This window comes from Leucoraja erinacea, chromosome 2 (assembly GCF_028641065.1).
Source record: "Leucoraja erinacea ecotype New England chromosome 2, Leri_hhj_1, whole genome shotgun sequence".
Taxonomy (NCBI): domain Eukaryota; kingdom Metazoa; phylum Chordata; class Chondrichthyes; order Rajiformes; family Rajidae; genus Leucoraja; species Leucoraja erinaceus.
This window is the reverse complement of record NC_073378.1, coordinates 38,216,929-38,241,535: the sequence shown is the minus strand read 5'-3', so window position 1 is coordinate 38,241,535 and position 24,607 is coordinate 38,216,929. Positions and strand designations below refer to the sequence as shown.

At 46.1% G+C, this 24,607-nt stretch overlaps 1 protein-coding gene across 2 annotated transcripts in view; it reads left to right on the top strand.

Annotated features, from left to right (window-relative positions):
• elmo1 (engulfment and cell motility 1 (ced-12 homolog, C. elegans)) overlaps positions 1-24,607 on the top strand; it is a 293,797-nt gene that overhangs the window by 177,735 nt on the left and 91,455 nt on the right. For both annotated transcript variants that reach the window (XM_055655086.1, XM_055655094.1), the window contains one exon: positions 1,266-1,374. In XM_055655086.1, the coding sequence (XP_055511061.1) occupies positions 1,266-1,374 (109 nt within the window). The remainder of the gene's footprint in view (positions 1-1,265; positions 1,375-24,607) is intronic.

Sequence of the window (24,607 nt, the reverse complement as noted above, 5' to 3'; positions counted from 1 at the left end):
AAACTGTATTACTGTTAGCTTGTGGTCTTAAGTGAGCCAGGCTGGGAAATGGCAGCAGAATTCCTTGAAGAACATTGAATGATAGGCTTTTCCATCAATATGATAATTTTGTGTCCACTTATACTGAGACTAGCATTTTAATTCCAGATTTCTTTAGCTACATGACATTAAATGATACCAATTGTTGTGGTGGGATTCAAGCTAGCCTTCAAAGCAATAATACAGGCTGCTGATTGCTAGACTCCGGGCTACTACACTAATCCAACATGCATGTACCCAACCAATCCAATGAATTCCAGCTTGTACACTCTGGAATTTAGAAGGATGAGAGGGTATCTTATTGAAACAAATACGATTATTATGGGTTTGGACACGCTTAGAGGCAGGAAACATATCCCCCATGTTGGGGGAGTCCAGAACTAGGGGCCACAGTTTAAGAATAAGTGGTAAGCCATTTAGAACGGAGACAATGAAACACTTTTTCTCACAGAGAGTTGTGAGTCTGTGGAATTCTCTGCCTCAGAAGGCAGCAGAGGCCGGTTCTCTGGATACTTTGAAGAGAGAGCTAGATAGGGCTGACTAGATAGTGTAGTCAGGTGATATGGGGAGACAGCAGGAACGGGGTACTGATTGTGGATGATCAGTCATGATCACATTGAACGGCGGTGCTGGCGTGAAGGGCCGAATGGCCTACTCCTGCACCTATTGTCTGTGGTCTATTGAATCTGGAAACCATAAGTTTTAAAATACAAGCAATATATGTGAGTGGTCCCTGCAGTTCAGGTGACGCAGCTCCATGACCAGAATGGGGTTGAGTGGAAACAGGCCCTTCGGCCCACCGAGTCCGCGTCGACCAGCGGATCCCCGCACACTGACACTATCCTACACACACTGGGGACAATTTACAATTTTACAAAGCCAATTAGCTGACAAACCTTTGGAGTGTGGGAGGAAACTGGAGAAAACCCACGCAGGTCACGGGGAGTACGTACAAATTCCATACAGACAGCACCAGTAGTCAGGATCACACCCGGTTCTGTGGCGCTGCAAGGCACCAACTCCACCGCTGTGACGCCCTTGGTTGGCCATGTTTGAATGGCGGAGCAAACTCGACGGGCCAAGTGGCTCAAATCTGCTCCTATGTCTTATGAACTTACCTTATGTACTTATGCTCACCGACTCATTCAGACCCTTTGCTTACCAATTGTGACCTGGCAATTTAGATGACGGTTGTGTAATTTTTCCTGTGCTGTGATTTCTGACAGATCGTACTGGAGAACAGCAGTCGAGAAGATAAACATGAGTGCCCATTTGGTCGAAGCAGCATTGAACTCACCAGGATGCTGTGTGAAATCCTCAAAGTGGGAGAACTACGTAAGTTACCATCTTATAGCTAAAATGATTGTCGAAATATTGTGTAAAGTGTCATCGAGTCAAACAGCATGGAAACAGGCCCTTCAGCCCATCTTGCCCTAGCCCCTGCTCAACCTCTGCCTGCTCAGCCACAACGTATAGCTCAGGCCCTCGAGCCCCTGGCAACATCCTCGTCAATTTTCTCTGCACCCTTTCCAGATTTCAAAGAAGGAACTTATTGGCATCAATACCGTCTAAAAGAAAAGATGCAGTGAAATATATTGGTTTAACATTCATACTGTTATTACTTTAACAAATTACCACTGAGAGCAGTGAATAGATTTGCACACGAGACTCTCTCCCACTATTGGATACCTGCATCGCCTATTTCAGATGATCGGCTTCAGGGGGGATGTGCAGGTCAAAGTTTCACACTTGAGTTTGAGTTTAATTTATTGTCACTGAGGTACAGTGAAAAGCTATTGTTACGTGCTAACCAGTCAGCAGGAAGACAATACATGATTACAATCGAGCCGCCCACAGTGTAGTTTCTGCTGACTGGTTCGCACGCAACAAAAAGCTTTTCGCTGTACCACGGTACACGTGAAAATAAAGTAAACTGAACTGAAGTGATTCAGAACTAGTAGAAAGTCCGGGGAAGTTGGAATATTTTTGTTTTATGCAGGACTGTAGGGAGCAAATGGGAGAATGGAATTTGTTCAGAATTGGCACATGGCCAGGGGGGACTGGGAGTTGGGAATAATTGTAGATTTTTCAGGTAAATCAAGAATAAATGAAGAGTGGCATTGCGCAGGAGTCGATGGAGGGGGTAAAGGAGAAAGCGAACCCTTGACTTCACGCTCCTAATGGTTGTAAACATGTGGAATTCCTTCTCTCTACCCAAGGATGAGCACCAAACTCTTCCAGGTCGACCTTCTGAGGCATTGGAATGACAAATAGTTTAATTTCTGTTGTGCTCCAGGGAGTTAATTGTTAAGTTGTCCTTGTCTATTGTAACTCCCAGCATCTGATAGGTGGGGTGTGCGTCATCGGGAAAATTGTCCAAATGGGCTATCTGATAGATTCAGATACATTGATTTGAAATGTATACATAGATTTGAAACATTAGAAGATAAGTTGGTCAAGTCAAGGGCCGATAAGTTAATTTGGAAAATGTTTTGTAAAATTACTATGCTTTCAATTTGTACACATGGTCTAGTGAATTTTGCATTATTCCGATGCATTGATTCGGATGTGAAATGAATAAAATGCATGAGTGATGACAGGTTTTTAAATATTGCCAAATCTCTTAGTAACAGTCCAAAGCAAATTAAGTACATTACACTGTAACATAACATTCATTATCATTCATGTGATACACATAACATGTTTAAATATAGAGCATTGAACATTACAGCACAGGAAAGGAATGTCTGCGCTGAATATGATGTAAAGACCAATCCTTATATACATAAGTGTATAATCCATATCCTTCGATTTAACCAGCATCTGCAATTCTTTCCTACACAAGTTCTGTCATCAAATCTGCTCAGTGCATCCTCTTAGGGTCTCGACCCGAACCATCATCCATTCCTTCCATCCAGTGATGCTGCCTGTCCCACTGAGTTACCCCAGCATTTTGTGTCTATCTTCTCTTTACAATGGCTTTTGTATTGCCTCCAGAAGTAGTGAAAATAACCAGATAGATCCAGACCACACGTGGAACACACAAATACTTTTGGCCTCTTGTTTTATGGAGGGATATGCTTGCCTCAGATCACAGTTTTGTTTGGTGAATTAATGAAAACTCCAAGGGAGTCAACTGCTTTCTGAAGCAGATGTGTCTCAGAGATCACATCTGTCAAGCAAAGTTTATTAACTACTTTAAAGCAGAGGTGTAAGCCAGAGTTGCATGTTCTTCAGATTAAATGACAGTCAGTGCAATTGTAAAAGCATTGGTTGGCAGATTTTCGTGGTTTCATGGTTAATTTATTTTCCTTTCAGTCAAGGGCTCTTCAAGTCTTTACAAAGAGCTATTTTCACATATGCTGAAGTTTTAAATAAATGATTTGAAAATGTGTTCCAAGTCCAGAGGGACTCATGTGAATGCTGCTAAGGTGCAGAGGCGTTGACGGGTAGCTTGACTTCTCTTCGTGAACCATTGGGCATCTTTAATAAATGAATGCATGATGGATATGGTCTCTTGGCATCTGCTGCAGCCATAACCCAGGCTCTCAGTATCGCAACATTCACTATAACCTGCTTGGGATTGGAGGATACAATCAGTTTGAAGAATGGTTCAACCCAAATTGCCACCCGTCCGTTTTCTCCAGAGATGCTGCCTGACCCATTGAGATAGTCCAGCACTTTGTGTCCTATACTTGCAGTATCTGCAGTTCCTTGTTTCTAAAATCATCAGTTGATGCTAAGTTGGGTAAATAGCCTTTTAATTTAGATTACTTTAGAAATATAGTGTGGAAACAAGCCCTTCGGCCCAACCCCGTCTGTGCCGACCCAGTTATCACCCCATAGGGCCTGTTCCCATGCTGTATCTTTCAATCAAAAGAGATCAGAATCCAAAAGATTGTGACCAAAGCAATACTTGACCCCCATTGATCAGTCAGAATTCTCCCACCTTGTAAGAATCACACACTCTTGATAAATTAAAGACAGTTTTCTAGGCAGTCAAGTCTGAAGACCATAGAACCATAGAAAATAAGTGCAGGAGTAGGCCATTCGGCCCTTCGAGCCTGCACCGCCATTCAGTATGATCATGGCTGATCATTCAACTCGGTATCCTGTACCTGCCTTCTCTCCATACCCCCTGATACCTTTAGCCACAAGGGCCACATCTAACTCCCTCTTAAATATAGCTATAGAAAAATCATCAATATTTGTTTTGAAAATTGTAAATTATTTTGGAAAAGGGTATCTTTTTATTTTTGTTTAAAATCATTATACCATTCAGAACAGGCGGTAGATGTTTGACCTCTCTTGCCTCCATAGATTGTTCACCGTAAGTTTAGTTTGTTTTTGCCAGGTGTAATGAGGTACTGCAAAGAACTTTTTTGTTGCATGCTATCCAGCCAGAGAAAATAAGTTGCATGATTACAATCAAGCTAAACACATTTCATTGTACCGTTGACCATGTGTTAACCTACATATGACAAATAACTGAACTGAACTGAACTAATGTACAGATACAGGATTAAGAGAATAACGTTTAGTGCAAGATGAAGCCCAGTAAAGTCCAATACAAATTCATTTGAAGGTCTCCAATGACGTAGATGGGGGGTTTGGACCGCTCTCTGTTGGTGATAGGATGGTTAAGTTGCCTCATAAAAGTTGGGAAGAAACTGTCCCTGAATCTGGAGGTGTGTGTTTTCAAACTTCTGTACCTCTTGCCTGATTGCAGAGGGGAGAATGACCACGGTGAGACTGGTCCTTGGTTATGCTGGTGGCCTGGCTGAGGCAGCTTGAGCTAGATGGAGTGGTCGGAAGGGAGGTTGGTTTGCGTGATGGTCTGGGCTGCTCAATCCAATCCACATCTCACTGGATCTCTCTTCAGCTTCCTTGATTCTAAAGAAAGCAGCTCCAATGCAGCCAATCTCTTCAGCAGTGTGAAGAAAGGACCTGACCGAGACCCTTGTCTGTCCATTCCCTCCACAGACGCTGCCTGGCCTGTTGAGTTCCAACAGGGCTTTGTGTTTTGTTCAAGAATCCTGCACCTGCAGTCTCATGACTCTCCAGTCTCTGGTAACTGTTGTCCTCTAACACATCCTCATAAATCTTCCATGCAACATGGGACGTGTTGTCGCTATCTTTTTGATGGATGAGCAGAACTGAACACAACGTTCGAGTTCTGGTCGTCCTAATGTTTTTAATAAAGTTATAATGTGACCCGCCTGCTCTTGTGTTCTGTGCTCAGGCCAATAATAGCAGGTGCCCTGTTAGCTGCTTAAACCATCCTGTACCTGCACTCATCCCAGCCAACATCTGCCTGTTCCTAACCACTTCTCTGTGTCCTGATTGTCTTGCATATTCATTCTGCAGAACACTTTAGTTTAGAGATACAGCGCGGAAACAAGCCCTTTGGCCCACCGAGTCCGCGCTGACCAGCGATCACCCCGTACACCAGCACTATCCTACACACAAGGGACAATTTACAATTTACAGAAGCCAATTAACCTACAAAACCTGTACGTCTTTGGAATATGGGAGGAAACAGGGGCACTCAGAGAAAACCCACGCAGTCACAGAGAGAATGTGCAAGCACCGTACAGACAGCACCCGCAGCCATGATCGAGCCCGGGTCTCTGGCGTTGTGTGGCAGTAACTCTACCGCTGCGCCACTGTGCTGCTCTGCCTCCACTGTGCAGCCCTGCACCAGACACAAAGTGCTGGAGTAACTCAACGAGTCAAGCAGTGTTTCTGGAGGACATGAATAGGCGATGTTTTGGCTGGGGAGCCTTCTTGCGTATTCATTGTCCGGATTTCCCTCTCCAATGCATTGGCCCTCCCTTCTGGATTGATTTACATTTGCCATTTTATGGTTGACAAATTTGTAGCTATCTCCCTTCAGCCTGACATTAGTTTACTGTTTTAGAGATACAGCGCGGAAACAGGCCCTTCAGCCCACCGAGTCCACGGCGACTAGCGATCCCCGCATATTAACACTATCCTACACACACTAGGGACAATTATTACATTTAGCAGGCCAATTTACCTACATACCTGTACGTCCTTGGAGTGTGGGAGGAAACGGGAGATCTCAAAGAAAACCCATGCGATCACGGGGAGAACGTACAAACTCCGTACAGACAGCATGGGATCGAACCTGGGTCTCTGGCGCAGCAACTCTACCGTTGAGCCACCTTACCACTCATCTCCTTCCTCACCATCAGTCACTGTGCTACTGCTGCTATCAATGACAATTGACTAAATCATTCCTTCTGTGACCGAGTGCAAACCATTAACATGTGCTCATTTGTTCACATAGAGGGTGGATAGATATAATGAACTATCTAAGCCAGGCTAAGTAGTTGAGATAGGTTCAACTACTGAGGTGCGCTAAACGTGGGCAAATGGGGGAACATCGATGGGGCACCAAGTTGGCATGGACGAGTTGTGTCGAAGACTCCGTTCCATGCTGTATGACACTATATCACTCCATGACTCCAACCCCTGCAAACAACTTTCCAGTCACCGCCACACTTTGTTTTTTGCAACTGAGCTTGTTTTAGATCCACTAGCCAATATCATTAAGGTGCTCATTCAGGTTTGCCCAATGGAATCTATATCTACACTTGCACCCAGCTTAGCATTGCTCAGGAGCAGATCCACTCTCCATCCTGGAGTAAGAACTCTCACAGATACAAAGGCCACGTTCTTTAATGAAAGTCCGCTTGCTGCCCTCTTGGAAGCATGTGGAACCCGTGCCCTACCTGCTGCTGTGAGCTGCTGTACCAGGAACCCAGTGCCAATCACTGCCGCCTACTAGTACGTCCAGTTCTTACCAGTTCCCACAGATCAGAACTACCCAGAACTTGGTTTAGTGAGGTCATAAGTGATGGGGAGCAGAATTAGGCCATTCGGCCCATCAAGCCTACTCTGCCGTTCAATCTCTTCCCCCTAATCCCATTCTCTTGCCTTCTCCCCATAACCCCTGACACCTGTTAGAGCTGCTGCCTCACCTTGCCAGAGACCCGACTTCGATCCTGACCTCGGGGCGCTATCTGTGCGGAGCTTGCACGTTCCCCCTGTCACCGCATGGGCTCCGTCCGGGTGCTCCGGCCCCCACCCCCATCCCAAATACTTGAGGGTTTGTAGATTAATTGTCTGTATAATTGCCTCTAGTGTGTAGGCAGCGTTTCTATAAGATCCCCTCTCATCCGTCTAAATTTCAGTGAATTGAATATATTGAATCGAATAAATGTTATTAGCCAAGAATGTATACATACAAGGAATTTGCCTTGGTACTTTGCTCACAAGTACCAACACGATATACAGGAGACAATTAAAAATAAAACATTATAATTTACACATGTGAAGCATGGGTGGAAATCCTGGGGGGGGGGGGGGGGAACAGTGGGGGGAGGTCCTCTCTATGTTTAGAGAGGTGGGGGACAATCCCCCCCCCCCCCCCCCCCCCCCATGTTTTGTAATCTGGATTTTGAAATTCGGTGAAAAAAAACTCTATTAAAAATCTCCGCTTTCCGCGAGACAGTGGGGGTGGGACTGATGATCGAGGGCGCCGATTGGACGAGAGAGACGACGGTCAGCAGGCAATGGGGGGGGGGGGGGGGGGGGGAGGACATGATGATTCAGTGCGATGATTGGAGGAGGGAGGTGTCGGTCAGAGGCGGATGTAAGGGGGTGAGACTGAGGATAGAGCGCGGTGATTGGAGGAGGGAGACGTCCTGGTGGAGCAAAGATCATAGAGCGGAGCTTGAATCGGCCCAATTCGCGGGGCCTTTCATCGCCCGGCGCGGTTTAAAATCGACCGCGTGACCTTCCACCGCCCCGCAGTCAAATTGCTGCGTCGAGGCAGTCGAGGCTCCCGATGTTGAAGCCCCCGCCGGGGGATGGAAGATCCCGCGGCTGGTTTAAAGCCGTGCCAGGCGATGAAAGGTCACGCGAATGGGCCGATTCAAGCCCCACGATTCGGGGCGGACGAAGCTGCTGTTGCTGGAGTTTGGAGTCGGTCACCAACCAGGTCAGCTCCTGATGTTAGCGTCCACAGGGCCCACGGCCGATGCGTGTGTGTGCGGCCACCAAGAAATTGTGCCCCCCCCCCCCCCCCCCATGTTTTGATAGCGATTTCCGCCCCTGATGTGAAGAATGAAATAAAATGCCAGAACAAAAGGAGGCTACAGACTTTTGGTTGTTGAGTAGAGCTAATGCTTCTGGAAATAAACTGTTTTTATGTCTGGCCGTGGTGGCTTTGACAGTCCGGATTCGCCTTCCAGAGGGAAGTGCTTCAAAAGAGTTTGTGGCCAGGTTGAGAGAGGTCAGAGATGATCTTACCCATTCTCTTCCTGGCCCTTGCAGTGTACAGTTTGTCAATGGGGTTAGGTTGCAGCCAACAACCTTCTCGGCTGATCGAACGATGCGCTGCAGCCTCCGGATGTCGTGCTTGGTGGCTGAGCCAAACCAGACCATGATGGAGAAGGTGAGGACAGACTCTATGATGGCCATATAAAACTGGACCATCATTGCCTGTGGCAGATTGTGTTTCCTCAGCTGCCGCAGGAAGTACATCCTCTGTTGGGCCTTTTTGACTATGTAGTCGATGGTGGCCTCCCATTTAAGGTCCCGGGAGATGGTGGTTCCAAGGAACTTGTATGACTCCACAGATGTGACTGTAGTGTTGTTGATGGTGAGTGAGGGGAGGGGAGGGGAGGGGGAGATTGTTGCGATGGCACCAGGACACCAGCTGGGTCACTTCCTGTCTGTAGGCAGATTCCACCGCATCCTGGATCAGTCCAATCAGGGTTGTGTCGTCTGCAAACTTGAGAAATTTCACAAGAGTAGTCTGTGGAGGTGCAGTCGATGGTGTAGAGAGAGTAAAGGAGAGGGGAGAGTATGCAGCCTGGAGGAGCAACCTAATACAAGCCCAGTCATATGAGACTCAGGACAGCACCTTGGCCGTCTTGCTGAGTGTAAATCATTGCCGGGGTGGACAGTACAATAAAGAAACTTCAAGGTTTGGGCAAGGGCATGAATTTGCATCAGACTCCCAATTGAGCTGTGCTGAGGTGAGAGCATCTTAATATAGACAGTGCTACAATGACACGTTTTAGTGTGGATTCCATTTGCGATCTTGTTCTTGGGAACACATCCTGAGCACTCAATGTACAAACTCAGTTCAGGATACTGGCTGCTTCGTCCTTGGAATATTCAATTTGGTTAATCATGCAGCTGGCAAAAAGTGTGATCTTGGGCTTTATAAAATAAGCATAGAGCACAAATGTTCACAAGTTATAGGAGTAGAATTAGGCCATTTGGCCCATCGAGTCTACTCCGCCATTCAATCATGGCTGATCTCTGCCTCCTAATCCCATTGTCCTGCCTTCTCCCCGTAACCCTTGACACCTGGTATAGAAACATAGCAATATAGAAATTAGGTGCAGGAGTAGGCCATTCGGCCCTTCGAGCCTGCACCGCCATTCAATATGATCATGGCTGATCATCCAACTCAGTATCCTGTACCTGCCTTCTCTCCATACCCCTTGATCCCTTTAGCCACAAGGGCCACATCTAACTCCCTCTTAAATATAGCCAATGAACTGGCCTCAACTACCTTCTGTGGCAGAGAATTCCAGAGATTCACCACTCTCTGTGTGAAAAATGTTTTTCTCATCTCGGTCCTAAAAGACTTCCCCCTTATCCTTAAACTGTGACCCCTTGTTCTGGGCTTCCTCAACATCGGGAACAATCTTCCTGCATCTAGCCTGTCCAACCCCTTAAGAATTTTGTAAGTTTCTATAAGATCCCCCCTCAGTCTTCTGAATTCTAGCGAGTACAAGCCGAGTCTATCCAGTATTTCTTCATCTGAAAGTCCTGACATCCCAGGAATCAGTCTGGTGACCCTTCTCTGTACTCCCTCTATGGCAAGAATGTCTTTCCTCAGATTAGGAGACCAAAACTGTATGCAATACTCTAGGTGTGGTCTCACCAAGACCCTGTACAACAGCAGTAGAACCTCCCTGCTCCTATACTCAAATCCTTTTGCTATGTGGTGGTGAAGCTTGCGTGGTCCGGAGATCCTGAGAGCGATGCCGTCTGGAGCTATGCTCCCGGTAGGGCCACCCATGGCGGTACGGTCAAGGAGGAGGTCCCTGACAAAGAGCAATCCAACCAAGACCTCAACGGTGGAACAGGCAGAGGATGATGGTTGACTTTAGTGCAGTGTCACAACAGCTGGGAAGGCGGATGAAGGCTGCAGCAGAAAAGGGTTCCCGGTCGTTTTGGATTCCACGCCACTGGACTGTGAGATCTGGAAGTCTCTAGTTATGAGCTGGCACATCAGGCAGTGGGTGCAAGATTCAGAGATTCAGTCAAGAATGTCTCTGCAGAGGTGCAAGGATGTTCTGGTGAATCTTCTGAAAACTTTGTTTCAGCTGCAGTGGGTGACTTATGTCCCAGTTTTGGGCACCAGACCAATCAGGCAATTGGACCATCCTACCAACAAATAAAGAGCAGTCCTGAACTACTGTCTATCTCATAGGAATCCCTTGGACTATCTATGATCGGACTTTACTGCCTTTATCTTGCACTAATTCAAGAGTCAAGAGTCAAGTTTATTCGTCACATACACATACGAGATGTTCAGTGAAATGAAAAGTGGCAATGCTCGCGGACTTTGTGCAAAAAGACAAACAAACAAACAACCCAACAAACTATAAACACAATCATAAACACACACATATTCTTTTACATATTAAATATTGGAAAGAAAAACGTTCAGTAAAGTTAGTCCCTGGTGAGATAGGAGTTTACAGTCCGAATGGCCTCTGGGAAGAAACTCCTTCTCAACCTCTCCGTTCTCACAGCATGGCAACGGAGGCGTTTGCCTGAACGTAGCAGCTGGAACAGTCCGTTGCATGGGTGGAAGGAGTCTCCCATGATTTTATTGGCCCTGGAGTTGCACCTCCTGTTGTATAGTTCCTGCAGGGGGGCGAGTGAAGTTCCCATAGTGCGTTCGGCCGAACGCACTTCTCTCTGCAGAGCCTTCTTGTCCTGGGCAGAGCAATTCCCAAACCAGATGGTAATATTTCTGGACAAGATGCTTTCCACAGCCGCTGAGTAGAAGCACTCGAGGATCCTCGGAGACACTCTGAATTTCCTCAATTGCCTGACGTAGTAAAGGCGCTGCCTTGCCTTACTCACGAGTGCTGCGGCGTGTGATGTCCATGTCAGATCCTCAGAGATGTGGACTCCCAGATATTTAAAACATCTACACCAGTCCCACCTGCCTGAATGTTGCCCGCATCATGCCAATATCCTCTAAACCTTTCCTATCCATGTCCCTGCCGAAACCAACCAATGAATCTGTTTGTAGAAAAACACAATAGTATTTTTTAACAATAACAACAAAGAAATTAAATTGCTCCCCTGGGCTTAAATTAAATATTTGCAGTCTGTAAAATCTTTCCTGCAAATAAAACAGGTTTTGCCAACGGCTTATTATAAAATTTCTGAACGGTCTTTCCCCCCACCACCCTGCTGTAGCCAGGTTGTGGTTTATAGGCACGTCCATTCTTTTAGCCGTCGACATGGATGCTGCCCTGGTGGAATGAAATTTGTACATGTTTGTTTTTATCCCAGCAGCTTTTAGCACCTGCTTGAGCCATCTCGAAATGGCTCGTCACCCGACCATAAGGTTTTTTATGACTGACCCACAAGGCTTTTCATCTCCCTCGAGTATTTTGGTTGTGTCTATGTAGGATAGTAGGGTCATGGCACATAACTGTGTTTCTGACGGGTAAGCCCGGAATTCCACGACTGGATTAGGTGTTCCTGGTCTGCTCTGTTTGATCATTCCCTGGATAACGACAGAGATCTGGTCTGGAGCTGTGAGCATGCTGTCCAGTCGCAATAGGTGTAGTGACTGGACCCTCTGTGCAGATACAAGTGCCATCAACATTAGTGTTTTGAGCATAGATGGTTCCAGGTTGAGGGATCTGGCTGGTGGCCATCCCCTGAGGTATGTCAGGACCACACTGACATCCCATATATGGGTGTACCTTGGTCTAGGGGGTTAGAGTTGTAAATACCCTTCATTAGTTTGACCACCAGCTGGTGGGACCCCATGGCCTGTTGTCCTGGAGCTGGTTTTAAATAGACAGGCAGGGCAATTCTAGCTGTGTTGATGGCTCTGTAGCTGAGTCCTTCATCGTGGTGAAGGTTCGCCAGGAATTCCAGTACGTTGGTAACTGTAGCGGTTGAGTAGGTGGTCCCTGTATCCAAGCAGTACTTCTCCCATTTTTTGATGCTGGACATTTTTTGATGCTGTTTTTTAGTGGATGTTCAGAGGGATGCTGACATGGTGTCGACGGTTTGTTATGATAATCCCAGTCCCAGAAGTGGTTTGTGCAGAATCTGCAACCCAGGAGTTTGATTTTTTCATGGCACGGGTGGCTTGTGCCCGACACTGGGTGTTAATAACTCTGGGTCACTGGGGAATACCATCGGAGTTTCAACAACCATGTCATGGAGTATTGGAAACCATGGCTGCGTAGGCCAGTCGGGTACTATCAAAATACCTGAAACAGAGTCCATTTGTACTGTGCGTAGTCCCCGACTGATGAGGCAGAAGGGAGGAAATGCATAGAAGAAGAATTTCCCCAATCCAGCGCGAACGCATCTACCGCTGCTGCCTCAGGGTCTGGTTCCCAAGCGACATACATAGGTACCTGGTGATTTAGCCTTGATGCAAATAAATCGATATCTGGTGTGCCATATTGCTTGATAACTTTTGTGAAAAAATTTTGGGGGGGTTTTAACATCCATTCGATGTTGTCATTAAATTTACGTGACCTGGTGTCTGCCACTGTATTTAGCTTACCTGGCAGGTAAGTTACTGATAGCCAAATATGTCTTTGGACATACCATTGCCAAATTGTGTTGACCAACTTGTCGCATGATACCGATTTTATGCCGCCCATATGGTTAATGTAGGCCACCACCGTAGTATTATCTATTTATAACCGTACATGCAAGTGATGCATATTTATGCATATGCTTTTAAACCATAAAAGTCACCCAACATCTCTAGATAATTAATGCCCATTAATTATAAGTGTAAGTGGTAACGATGATTCTGGGTTAGTCCATCTACTACTTGTGCTGGATATAGAGTTAGTTGCTCCCCAGCTTTGAGCACTGTCATCTGTTTGGATAACTGACGTAAGGTTAGTGATGATAATAGGCTAAAAACTATGTCAAACGTTTTTTGCCCACCACTGTAGTTCTGATATTACTTCAGTGGGTAACTTCATGAAATGATCATAATGACCTGTATGTCGTTTTTGGTACAAAGGTCCGAATTATGTAGCCGGAAATGCTGCTACCATTTTCCCAACTACTCTGTTACTTGTCAAGTAGTTGGTAGTTTGTTGACCATTAAATTGTTGCATGATTGTGCCAATTCAACTATTTTGTCTCTTGGCAATGTTACAGTCACGTAGACTGAATTAATTGTGAAGCCCAAGCAGTCCATGATAGAGGATGGCTTCAACTTAGATTTATCTGGATGTAAGACAACCCCAGGGTTTTGAATAACTGTTTGGTAGCTGAACAGCTAACATAGTCAATTTTATGGTCTTGCCTACCATTTAGGATATCATCAAGATATGCCATGACAATATGTTTTTGAACATATTGCCAGAGCTGGTTTTTTTAGTGTCTTGGTGACACTCTTGGCTGATGTGAACCCATTGGGTAACGCTTTAAACTGCTATAGCTGCCCCATCCAGGTAAATCTGCGATGATCCTTGTGAATGGTAGTAAATAGGAAACATCTTTAAGATGAATGTTTGCCATGAAGTATCCTCTGGATTTTAGTTGTTTGGCAGTAACATCCGGTTCCATTTTGAAATGTATATACTTAACAAACATATTTAGTGACGTTAAGCCAATGATGATGGGACATCCACCATAATTTTTGGGTTTAGTGAATATATTTGATATGAATTGCAAGGGTTCAGGTTTTCCCATGATACCCTTTGTAATTAGTCTCACCAGTTCAGCTTGTCCCTCTTGTTTCTTTAACGGAGAGGGGAAAAATACCCTCTGGGGTGAATGTTGACCTGGTGGCAATTTTTCTAGTATGAACTGTATTTGTATTCACTAATGCCATTGAGTATATACTGATCACTCGTGATAGACTTCCATGTGTTAGTATTACTCTATATGCTGGTAGGAACAAGACCCACCTACCTCCATGGTTATGGGTATTCTTCTGTTTCCTCCCGGTCCAACGAGTGTTGCACGTCGTCTGACGTGGCGGTGACGTTGGGGGGTGGTACATTTTCCATGGGGTCCGCTCTGGGCCCTGGTCTAAAGAAGACTTTCGGTGATAGAATGCGGACCCCGAGCTTTCATCAGTCCGATATGGTAGACGTTGACTGATGGACGCGATGGGGTGCTGCTGCGTAGGAATTACTGTTTTTGGTTTGCTCGTCCCGGCCCTGCCCTCATGAGCCGAAAGATTTGTAAAACCTCTTGCAATGTCCTTCATATGCTTTGTGAGGTTTTTGCCAAAGAGCAGTGGGTCTGGCTCAGTGGCTGGGGTATGCACAACCCCGCAATGTAGGATTTATGGCAGGTCTTATGACTTGTTTACGAAGGTTGTGGTCATCTCCGTATTTGTCCATGGAACGAGGAGAAACGATGTGATGGCTGACGTCAGGCTTTTAACGGCCTCCTGCACGTGGGGTTGCCACGTAGTTGTCCACCACACCTAGCAGCTCTTCCTGTTCCTGCACCCCTTGCATACTCCCGAGATCTTCAGCCATTGCCCCTGTTCTTGACCAGCCCAGTCCTGGTCACCAAAGCTATCCTCTGGAAAGGAGGAAGGAATGGACAGTGCACAAGGCACTGTGGAGGGAGTGCCTGACCCCCCTCTGCGAGAGCGCCCCTCCTGGGGTGCACCTTGCTGGAGCTCCTGCTCCAAGAGCCACTCCATGCGGTTCAGGCGGCTGTCTCCCCTCCCCGTGCGGGTGGAGAGACGTCCCCGTCCGATAAGTCGGAGACACCGGCCGGACGCCTCTTCCATGGCTTTACTTCCAGCCCGCTGCTCAGGCGCTAGCGGGGCTGGGCTCAGCACGGTGTCGGGATAGCGGAGCGCCGGGTAAGAGGTCCTACCACCTTGTTGCTGCCCTCCCCCCCCCCCCCCCCAGATGGAACGCTCCTCCGTGGAGTCGAGCGGGGGACAGGTTTGTTCTAGAGCCTTTCTTCTCTGCCTGAAAGCAGAAGGCTCCCTATGAAAGAAAACCCGACGTCAGCTTACCTGACGGTCCGTTCTTTCACCTCCATTGCGGGAGCGCCTTACTCCCGCTGTGCCGCTGTTGCCCTGCTGGACGTAATGCCGCGCATGCGTGCTGAGCGGGATCTTCACGGAATCACTCACGTGACTCCGAAGTAAAAATTTTTTTTTGCTTTACATAGCAAGTAGTTAGGATCTTGAATGGCCTGGCAGTGGTAGCAGGGCAGAGGGATCCAAATGAGTTTGAGTTTAGTTTATTGTCACGTGTATAATGAGGGGCAGTGAAAAAAACGTTTGTTGCTATCCCAGAATGTAGCAACATAATGGAACATAATGCTGGTATGAACTTGATGGGACGAATGGTTTCTTTGCATGTTGTCTGTGAAGAATAATCGGAGATAGACACAAAATGCCTCAACGGTACAGGCAGCATCGCTGGAGCGGGTGACATTTTGGGTTGAGACCCTTCTTCAGACGGATGCCAGCGGAGAGGGAAATACATAGATAAGGAAGTGTAAGGTGTGAAAATAGGACAAAGGGAATGTAGATCAAAGAAAATGTAGAATAGATCATAGGCAGACACAAAATGCTGTAGTAACTCAGCAGGTCAGGCAGCATCTCTGGAGAGATGGAATAGATCATTGTTAGCTGGGAGAAGGTAACAACAAAGCAAACAGATTAAATTGAGTCATGCAGTTAGACTGGTCGGAGAACTGGGGAGGGGAGGGATGGCGAGAGAGGAAAAGCAAAGGTTACTTGAAGTTAGAGAAGTTCATACCGCTGGGGTGTAAGCTGCCTAAGCTGCCAATTTGCACTGGTCCTCATTCTGACAGTGGAGGAGGCCCAGGACTGAATGGTCAGTGTGGGAATGGGAGGGGGATTTAAAGTATTTAGCAACCGGGGGATCAGGTAGGTTTAGGGGGACTGAGCGGAGGTGTGCAGCGAAACAATTGCCGAGCCTGCGCTGGGTCTCACTGATATACAGGAGTCCACACCTGGAACAGCGGATACAGTAGATAAGATTGGAGGAGATGCAAGCGAACCTCTGCCTCACCAGAAAAGACTTGTCGGGATCTGTGGATGGAGTCGAGGAGGGAGGTAAAGGGACAGGTGTTGCATCTCCTACGGTTGCAGGGGAAGGTACCTGGGGAGGGGGTGGTTTGAGTGGGAAGGGACGAGTTGACCAGGGAGTTGCGGAGGGAACAGTCTCTGCAGAAGGCGGAAAGTGGTGGAGAAGGGAAGATGTGGCTTGTGGTGGGATCCCGTTGGAGGTGGCGAAAATGTTGGAGGATTATGTGCTGTATGTGACGGCTGATGGGGTGGAAGGTGAGGACAAGGGGGACTCTGTCCCTGGTACGACTGGGGGGGCAAGTGCGGAGCTGCAGGATATCGAGGAGACCCTAGTGAGGGCCTTATCTCAGTTAACAAATCTTTGCTAGCTTAAGTTATCAGAACCTTTCTAAATGATGATTCATGCTGGCCCTCAGTAATTTAAAGTAATTTGCCCACAAATGGCTGATCTGCAATAGCTCAATCCAACCCTTTCTGCATGTTTAAGTAACGATACAGTGTACTGGCACCATACCTGTATACAAAGCGCTGATAAATGTTGGCTAGGAACCCAGTCATAAATCCGGCTTAGTTTAGTTTAGAGATACAGCACAGAAACTGGCCCTTTGTCCCACTGAGTCTGCGCCGACCAGCAAATGCCGTACACTAACATTATCCTACAAACAAGGGACAATTTACAATTTTTACTGAAGCTAATTAAACTACAAATCTGTATGTCTTTAGAGTGTGAGAAGAAAAAGGGCACTCTGGAAAACCTCACTGGAAGGACGTACAAACTCCATACAGACAGCACCCGTACAGATTTGAACCCGGATCACTGGCGCTATAAGTTAGCAATTCTATCGTTGTGCCGCCCTTTTCTTGCTAATTGGCACATGGATATGCAGAGAATGGATGGATGTACTAGCAGATGAGATTAGTTAATCTTGGCCAGACTCTTATTGAAGGGGATCTTATTGAGACGTATTAGATTGTTAAGGGTTTTGACACGCTAGAGGCAGGAAATATGTTCCCAATGTTGGGGAAGTCCAGAACCAGGGGCCATAGTTTAAGAATAAGTGGTAAGCTATTTAGAATGAGGAAAAACATTTTCACACAGAGAGTTGTGAGTGTGTGGAATTCTCTGCCTCAGAGGGCGGTGGAGGCAGGTTCTCTGGATGCTTTCAAGATAGAGTTAGATAAAGCTCTTGAGGATAGCGAAGTTAAGGGAAATGGAGAGAAGGCAGGAACTGGGCACTGATTGGGGATGATCAGCCATAATCACATTGAATGGCGGTGCTGGCTCGAAGGGCCGAATGGCCTGCTCCTGCACCTATTGTCTATTGTCTAATAAAAATTGTAAATTGTCCCTAGTGTACAGGATAGTGCTAGTATACAGCTAGTGCTGGTTGGCGTGAAATGAGTAATGGTGTTAGTTTCATATCAAACACTCTTTGTCACAACTATGGTGTAAAGGTTGTTGCAGGGGATGCCACGTATCTTTCCAGCAACCACAGTTGTGCTTAATTTCTATCCCTTTCAAGTATTCTATAGTGTAAGGTCATAAGGAGCAGGAGTAGAATTACGCCACTCTGCCATTCAATCATGGCTGATCTATCTCTCCCTCCTAACCCCATTCTCCTGCCTTCTCCCCGTAACCTCTGACATCTGTACTATTCAAGAATCTATCTATCTCTGCCATAAAAGTATCCACTGACCTGGCCTCCACAGCCATCTGTAGCAGAGTTCCTCAGAATCACCACCTTCTGACTAAAGAAATGTCTCCTCATTTCCTTACCACGTCCTTTAATTCTGATGCTATGACCTCTAGTCCAAGACTCTCCCACTAGTGGAAACATCCTCTCCACATCCACTATTCTCTATGTTTCAATGGGGTCCGCCCTCATTTTTCTAAACTCCAGCGAGTACAGGCCCAGTGCCGCCAAACGCTCATCATACGTTAACCTATTCATTCCTGGGAGCATTCTTCTAAACCTCCTCTGGCCCCTCTCCTGAGCCAGCACATTCTTCCTCAGATATGGTGCCCAAAACTGCTCACTATATTGCAAATGCGGCCTTAGCAGCGCCTTATAGAGCCTCAACATTACATCCCTTTTTGCGTATACAAGCCCTCATGAAAGAAATGCCAGGGAAATGGCCCAAACCTGGGTTTACGTGGTCACCTTGGGGACATTTGTATCACAGCGGTGAAGTGCTTGTTTCATGTGATAAGATGAATATTTCAGACCAATTTTAGGTGTTTACAGTGAGCTGATAAATGCAGTGGAAAGGAGGAAGGAAGCTGGAGGAGTAGGCTGATCAATCCCCATAGCCCACGCTGAAACATGTCAGCCTGACTAAGCACTACTATTTTCAGCCCTGAGTCAGAAGGTTGTGGGTTCACTCGGTGCTCCAGAATACTTAAGCACAAACCCTTGCCTGACACCAGTGCTGGAAGAATGTTGCACACAAGGAGATTCGGAGGTGCTATCTTTCAAACATGGCATTAAAACATGTGTAGGAAGGAACTGCAGATGCTGGTTTAAACCGAAGATAGACACTAAATGCTGGAATAACTCAGCGGGACAGGCAGCATCTCTGGAGAGAAGGAACGAGTGACGCTTTGGGTCGAGACCCTTCTTCGGCATTAAAACATCTTGGATGAACGCATTGAATCCTGATATGGAGAAAAGACATAAAGTGTTAGAGTAACAGTGGCTCAGGCAACATCTCTGGAGAACATGGATAGTTCATAAGTTATAGGAGCAGAATTAGGGCATTCAGCCCATCAAGTCTACTCCGCCATTCAATCACAGCTGATCTACCTCTCGCTCTCAGCCCCATTCTTCTGCCTTCTCCCCATAACCCCTGACACCCCCACTAGTGTAGAATCTATCAATCTCGGTCTTAAAAATATCCATTGACCTGGCCTCCACAGCCTTCTGTGGAAAAGAATTGAACAATATTCACCACCCTCTGGCTAAAGAAATTCCTCCTCATCTTCTTACCACATCCTTTATTCTGGGGCAATGGCCTCTAGTCCTAAACTCTCCAACTAGTAGAAACGTCCTCTCCACACCCGCTCTATCCTGGTCTTTCACTATTCGGTTAGTTTCAATGCGGTACCCCCCTTATCCTTCTAAACTCCAGCAGGTACAGGCCCAGTGGCGAAGAATTGGTGACTTTTCTGGTTGGGGCCATTCTTCAGACTGATTGTGGGGTGAGGCTGGAAGTGAGTCGGGGCAGGACAGAGGCTGGAAAGTGAATACCGTTGAAGGGTGGGTGGGGGTTACTGGTTAGGGAGAGCATCCTAGGCTGTGACACTGGGCTGGGATGTGAGGCAGAGTGGTAACGGTTGAAGTCAGTTATAGCGATAGTACTAGTAATTAGCAATAGTAATTAGTAATAAGCTTGTTAGGTAGGGGGACAGGCAGGACATCCTGTGGCCACAAGTGAGATTCCAGGATGGTGCGTTGCCTCTCGGGTGCCAGAGCCCAGGATGTCTGGAGATACTGCAGAAGATTCTAAATGGGGAGGGTGAGCAGTCAGAGGTATTTGTGTATGTTGGCACAAGTGATATAGGTAGCGAAGGGGTTGTGGTCCTGCAGAGTGTATACAGGGATTAAGTCTGAAGAAGGGTCGTGACCCGAAACTTCTCCCCAGAGATGCTGCCTGTCCCGCTGAGTTGCTGCATCTGCAGATGCAGGTTCATACTGAAGACAGACACACAATGCTGGGACAGGCAGCATCTCTGAAGAAAAATAATAGGTAACGTTTTGGGTCGAGACCCTTCTTCAGACTGAGAGTTGGGGAGAGGAAAACACATACCTTTCCTTGATCATCGTTGCTGGCTTTGATTTGTTCTTTTCATACCTTTTATTCATTTGTTCTTTGTACCTTCTTATGCCTCTGGTTTCCCGCTCCCCTGACTCTCGGTCTGAAGAAGGGTCTCAATCCGAAACGGTCACCTATTCCTTGACTCCACAGATGCTGCCTGACCTGCTGAGTAACTCCATCTATCTCGAGTGTTATAATTGGGAGACTATAGTACAATCAGATTAGTGTGAGCAAACCTTTATTATATTTAAGCTCTGTGAATATCACATCAGTGGAAGAACCCTCCAGTCTGTCCTCTCAGAGTGCCTCTGTGACATTAATAGACCTTCCACCTCTTTTACCTCCCATTGATCTGAGGACGTGGCTGTGCAAAAATGGACTATTATCTAACTATAATACAATGAATTCTTAATGTAATTCACTGGTATGGATGTGTTGCTTGGAAAATTGACTTTTGTTGCAGAGATGGCAGGGATGACTGTCCCAAATGTACATTGTTGGATGTTGGTCCATTGTCAAAAGTCGTTATTGTTGATGAACGATGGAGTCATTGTTGGAGTGTTTAGTCTGATTGAGGTGGGCACGACTGCCACTGCACTTGTCCCGACATGTGCCTAGAATGGCCGGGATGGAAATCCTTCATTGATTTGTGCCAACAATGACCCCCAGAGTGAGCAGGGAGTAACCACTTAGAGAACAAACCACTTCTCCATTTTACTCAAGAGGACACTTAAATATTTATTATCTTGGTAACTCTGAGACCAGGTGGGTGTATTTTTGGGACCTCCAGTTTCCTCCCACATCCCAAAAGGTGTATAGGTTACTAAGCTAATTGATCATAGAGTCACATAACAGGGAAACAGGCCAAAGATAGACACAAAATGCCAGAGTAACTCAGCTGGAAATAGGCAGCTGATGGTCAGGGTTGACAAAATGGGCCGCAAGTCGTCTTTCTCTGCTGCATCTTTGTTATGAATCTATGACTTCTCTGGCGATTGATAGAGAAACGACTTGAATGTTTCTTATTTGGTGTCCCTTAGACGTACTGAAATGCTAGACAGTATATCGATTCACTTTAACGTGTAGTTACAGCACTAATCTGTGCAGCAAAATTCCAGTGGGTAAATTCAAGGAAAAGGGAGGGAAAGCAGACACATACTGGGTTTGCATTTTGATCAGAAAGTCGGCCAATCATTTATCTCAAAGCAACATGGAATTCATTGCCACAGAAGGCTGTGGAGGACTAGTCAATTGATATTTTTTAAGGCAGAGATTGATAGATTCTCGATTAGGACGGCTGTCAGTGGTTATGGGGAGAAGACAGGAAAATGGGGTTAAGAGGGAAAGATAGAACAGCCATGATTGAACGGCGGATTAGACTTGATGGGCCAAATGGTCTAATCCTGCTCCTATAACATATGAATTATTAAAACATGATATTATTCTTTATTTCTTTGAGTGCAATTATCTTTGCACACAAAATATTTAATTTACTAAAACTCCCCAGGATACCTGTTTAATGATGAAAGGAAGTGTCTGATTTCACTTTGCCCAGTGAAGGAAGCTAATATTAAAATTAAAGTGTTTAAGAAAAACATTTCACTGCCATTTTCTGCTGCATGTGTATTCTTCTGTCAAAAGCAATGAACATGGCTTTGCTGAGTAGACTGGAAGCCTCCTATCAACCACTGTGCACAAAAGGTTACAATTAGTTGCTTTGAGTTGCTTCCTGCTGGCTACTGGGTGTTTACTTAATGGTCTTGGCAGATTCTTCTTGCATGGAATGCCACGGTTATCATTTGGCATGAATGCGTTTAAAGATCCAGACAAGATGCCAATGCAGATATTATCACACACCAGAGAGTGTTGACCTCAACCAGAGAGCAGTCCTGAACTATTATCCACCTCTTTGATGACCCCCCCCGGACCATCCTTGATCGGACTTTGCTGGCTTTACCTTGCACTAAACGTTATTCCCTTGTCATGTACACTGTAAATGGATCGATTGCCTGGTTAGCACGCAACAAAAGCTGTTCACTGTACCTCGGTAGACGTGACAATAAACTAAACTCTAACTGAATTCTTTACAAGGGAAAAACAAACGGTTTCATTTTAAAAAACTGAAGAAATTATGGATTTCCACCTGATAAAAAATTGAAGATAGAAACAAAATGCTGGAGTAACTTAGTGGAACAGGCAGTATCGGTGGAGAAAATGAAATGAATGACGTTTCGGGTCAGGGAAGAGGGAAACTAGAGTTATGATAAGGCACAGAACAAATCTGAGCCAGCACCGATGACTGAAGAAAGGTGGAGCCCACAATGGTTCATTGTTGGCTGTGGAAGAGGTGATAATGATGGGATCCATTTTGGTAAAAATAGAATATGGCTGATTTATACACTATAAATTATTGGACCAAGATAAAATCATTTAAAACACTATGAAAAGATACAATAATTAAGCTATTTCAAATCTCTAGAGATAGTGTGGAAACAGGCCCTTCGGCCCACCGTGTCCGTGGCGACCAATGATCACCCGTACACTAGTTCTATCCTAGACACCAGGGACAATTTACAGAGGCCAATTAACCTACAAACCTGCCCGTCTTTAGAATGTGGGGGGGGAAAACGGAGCACCCAGAGGTCACAGGGAGAATATGCAAACAGCGTACAGACAGCACCCGTGGTCAGGATCGAACCCAGATCTCTGGTGCTTTAAGGCAGCAACTCTACCACTGCGCCGCCATTGTGCCGCCCTTCTCACTCCTCTGCAAGTGTTAAAATTCATTGTCCATCATGGACTGTCCCTGAATTAAGGCAGCATTTACAGTGGGCCCAGAGCACTTGTAAGCCACACAGGTAAGGCAGCAACTCTACCGCTGCGCCACCCACCGTAAATCTATTTATGACAAGTAATTTGAAGATTTCATTTTCTCCAATTGGCTGGGAATTCCACGTAACTGGCTGATAGATAAGGATTTGTTTTGAGAGATTTAACTCGTTACTACTCGGGTAGAGTATGTGTTTTCATTCGGGATGATGACTATGTGGACAAGCAAGGCCTAATTTTTAAACTGGGAGTGCAGTATGTTTTTATTGTTTCTATTTAGTCCCGTTCTTCTCTACATAATCACCTCCCTTCCCCCCTCGCTTCTCTTCAATACTTTTCCCTTTTCTATCCACACCCTCGCTCTTCAATCCTACTCACTCACATTGCTCCAATACCTTCCCTCTTTTAAATCCCTTCCCTCTACACTTCACTTCCACCTCCCCTCGTTTCTCTACCGTTCCCCTTCATTCCATTGATTTCATTCTCTCGTGAACCCTTTTAACTTCTCTTTGCCCCCCCCCACTTTCCCTCACTCTCTTTGTCTCATGCGAATGAATGAAGTGAATTAATAAGTTTAGTGGCCAAGTGCACATACAAGGAATTTGCCTTGGTGCTCTGCTCGCAAGTAACAACACGACATACAGTAAACCAGGGGTTGGCAACCTACGGCCCATGGGCCAGATCTGGCCCGCAACCTAAAATCATCTGGCCCGCGGGCTTTTTTTTCAATTCGTTTTCGCGAACTGGGAACTGCAGCTAGTCCCGGGCCACACAGGCGACCTGGGAACTGCAGCTAGTCCCGGGGGTTGCAGGCCACCTGGGAACTGCGGCTAGTCCTGGGGCAGGCGACCTGGGAACTGCGGCTAGTCCTGGGGCAGGCGACCTGGACGCTACAGCCAGTCCCGGGGCACGCATGCGACCTGGGAACTGCAGCTGGTCCTTGAGTTCTCAGGTGATCTGGATACTGTGTACAATTTTGGTCGCCTAATTATAGGAAGGATGTCAACAAAATAGAGAGAGTACAGAGGAGATTTACTAGAATGTTGCCTGGGTTTCAGCAACTAAGTTACAGAGAAAGGTTGAACAAGTTAGGGCTTTATTCTTTGGAGCACAGAAGGTTAAGGGGGGACTTGATAGAGGTTTTTAAAATGATGAGAGGGATAGACAGAGTTGATGTGGATAAGCTTTTCCCACTGAGAGTAGGGAAGATTCAAACAAGGGGACATGACTTGAGAATTAAGGGACAGAAGTTTAGGGGTAACATGAGGGGGAACTTATTTACTCAGAGAGTGGTGGCTGTGTGGAATGAGCTTCCAGTGAAGGTGGTGGAGGCAGGTTCGTTTTTATGATTTAAAAATAAATTGGATAGTTATATGGACGGGAAAGGAATGGAGGGTTATGGTCTGAGCGCAGGTAGATGGGACTAGGGGAGAATACGTGTTCGGCACGGACTAGAAGGGTCGAGATGGCCTGTTTCCGTGCTATAATTGTTATATGGTTATTATATGGTTATACTGCAGAAAACAAATTGAAAAACACATGAAAACA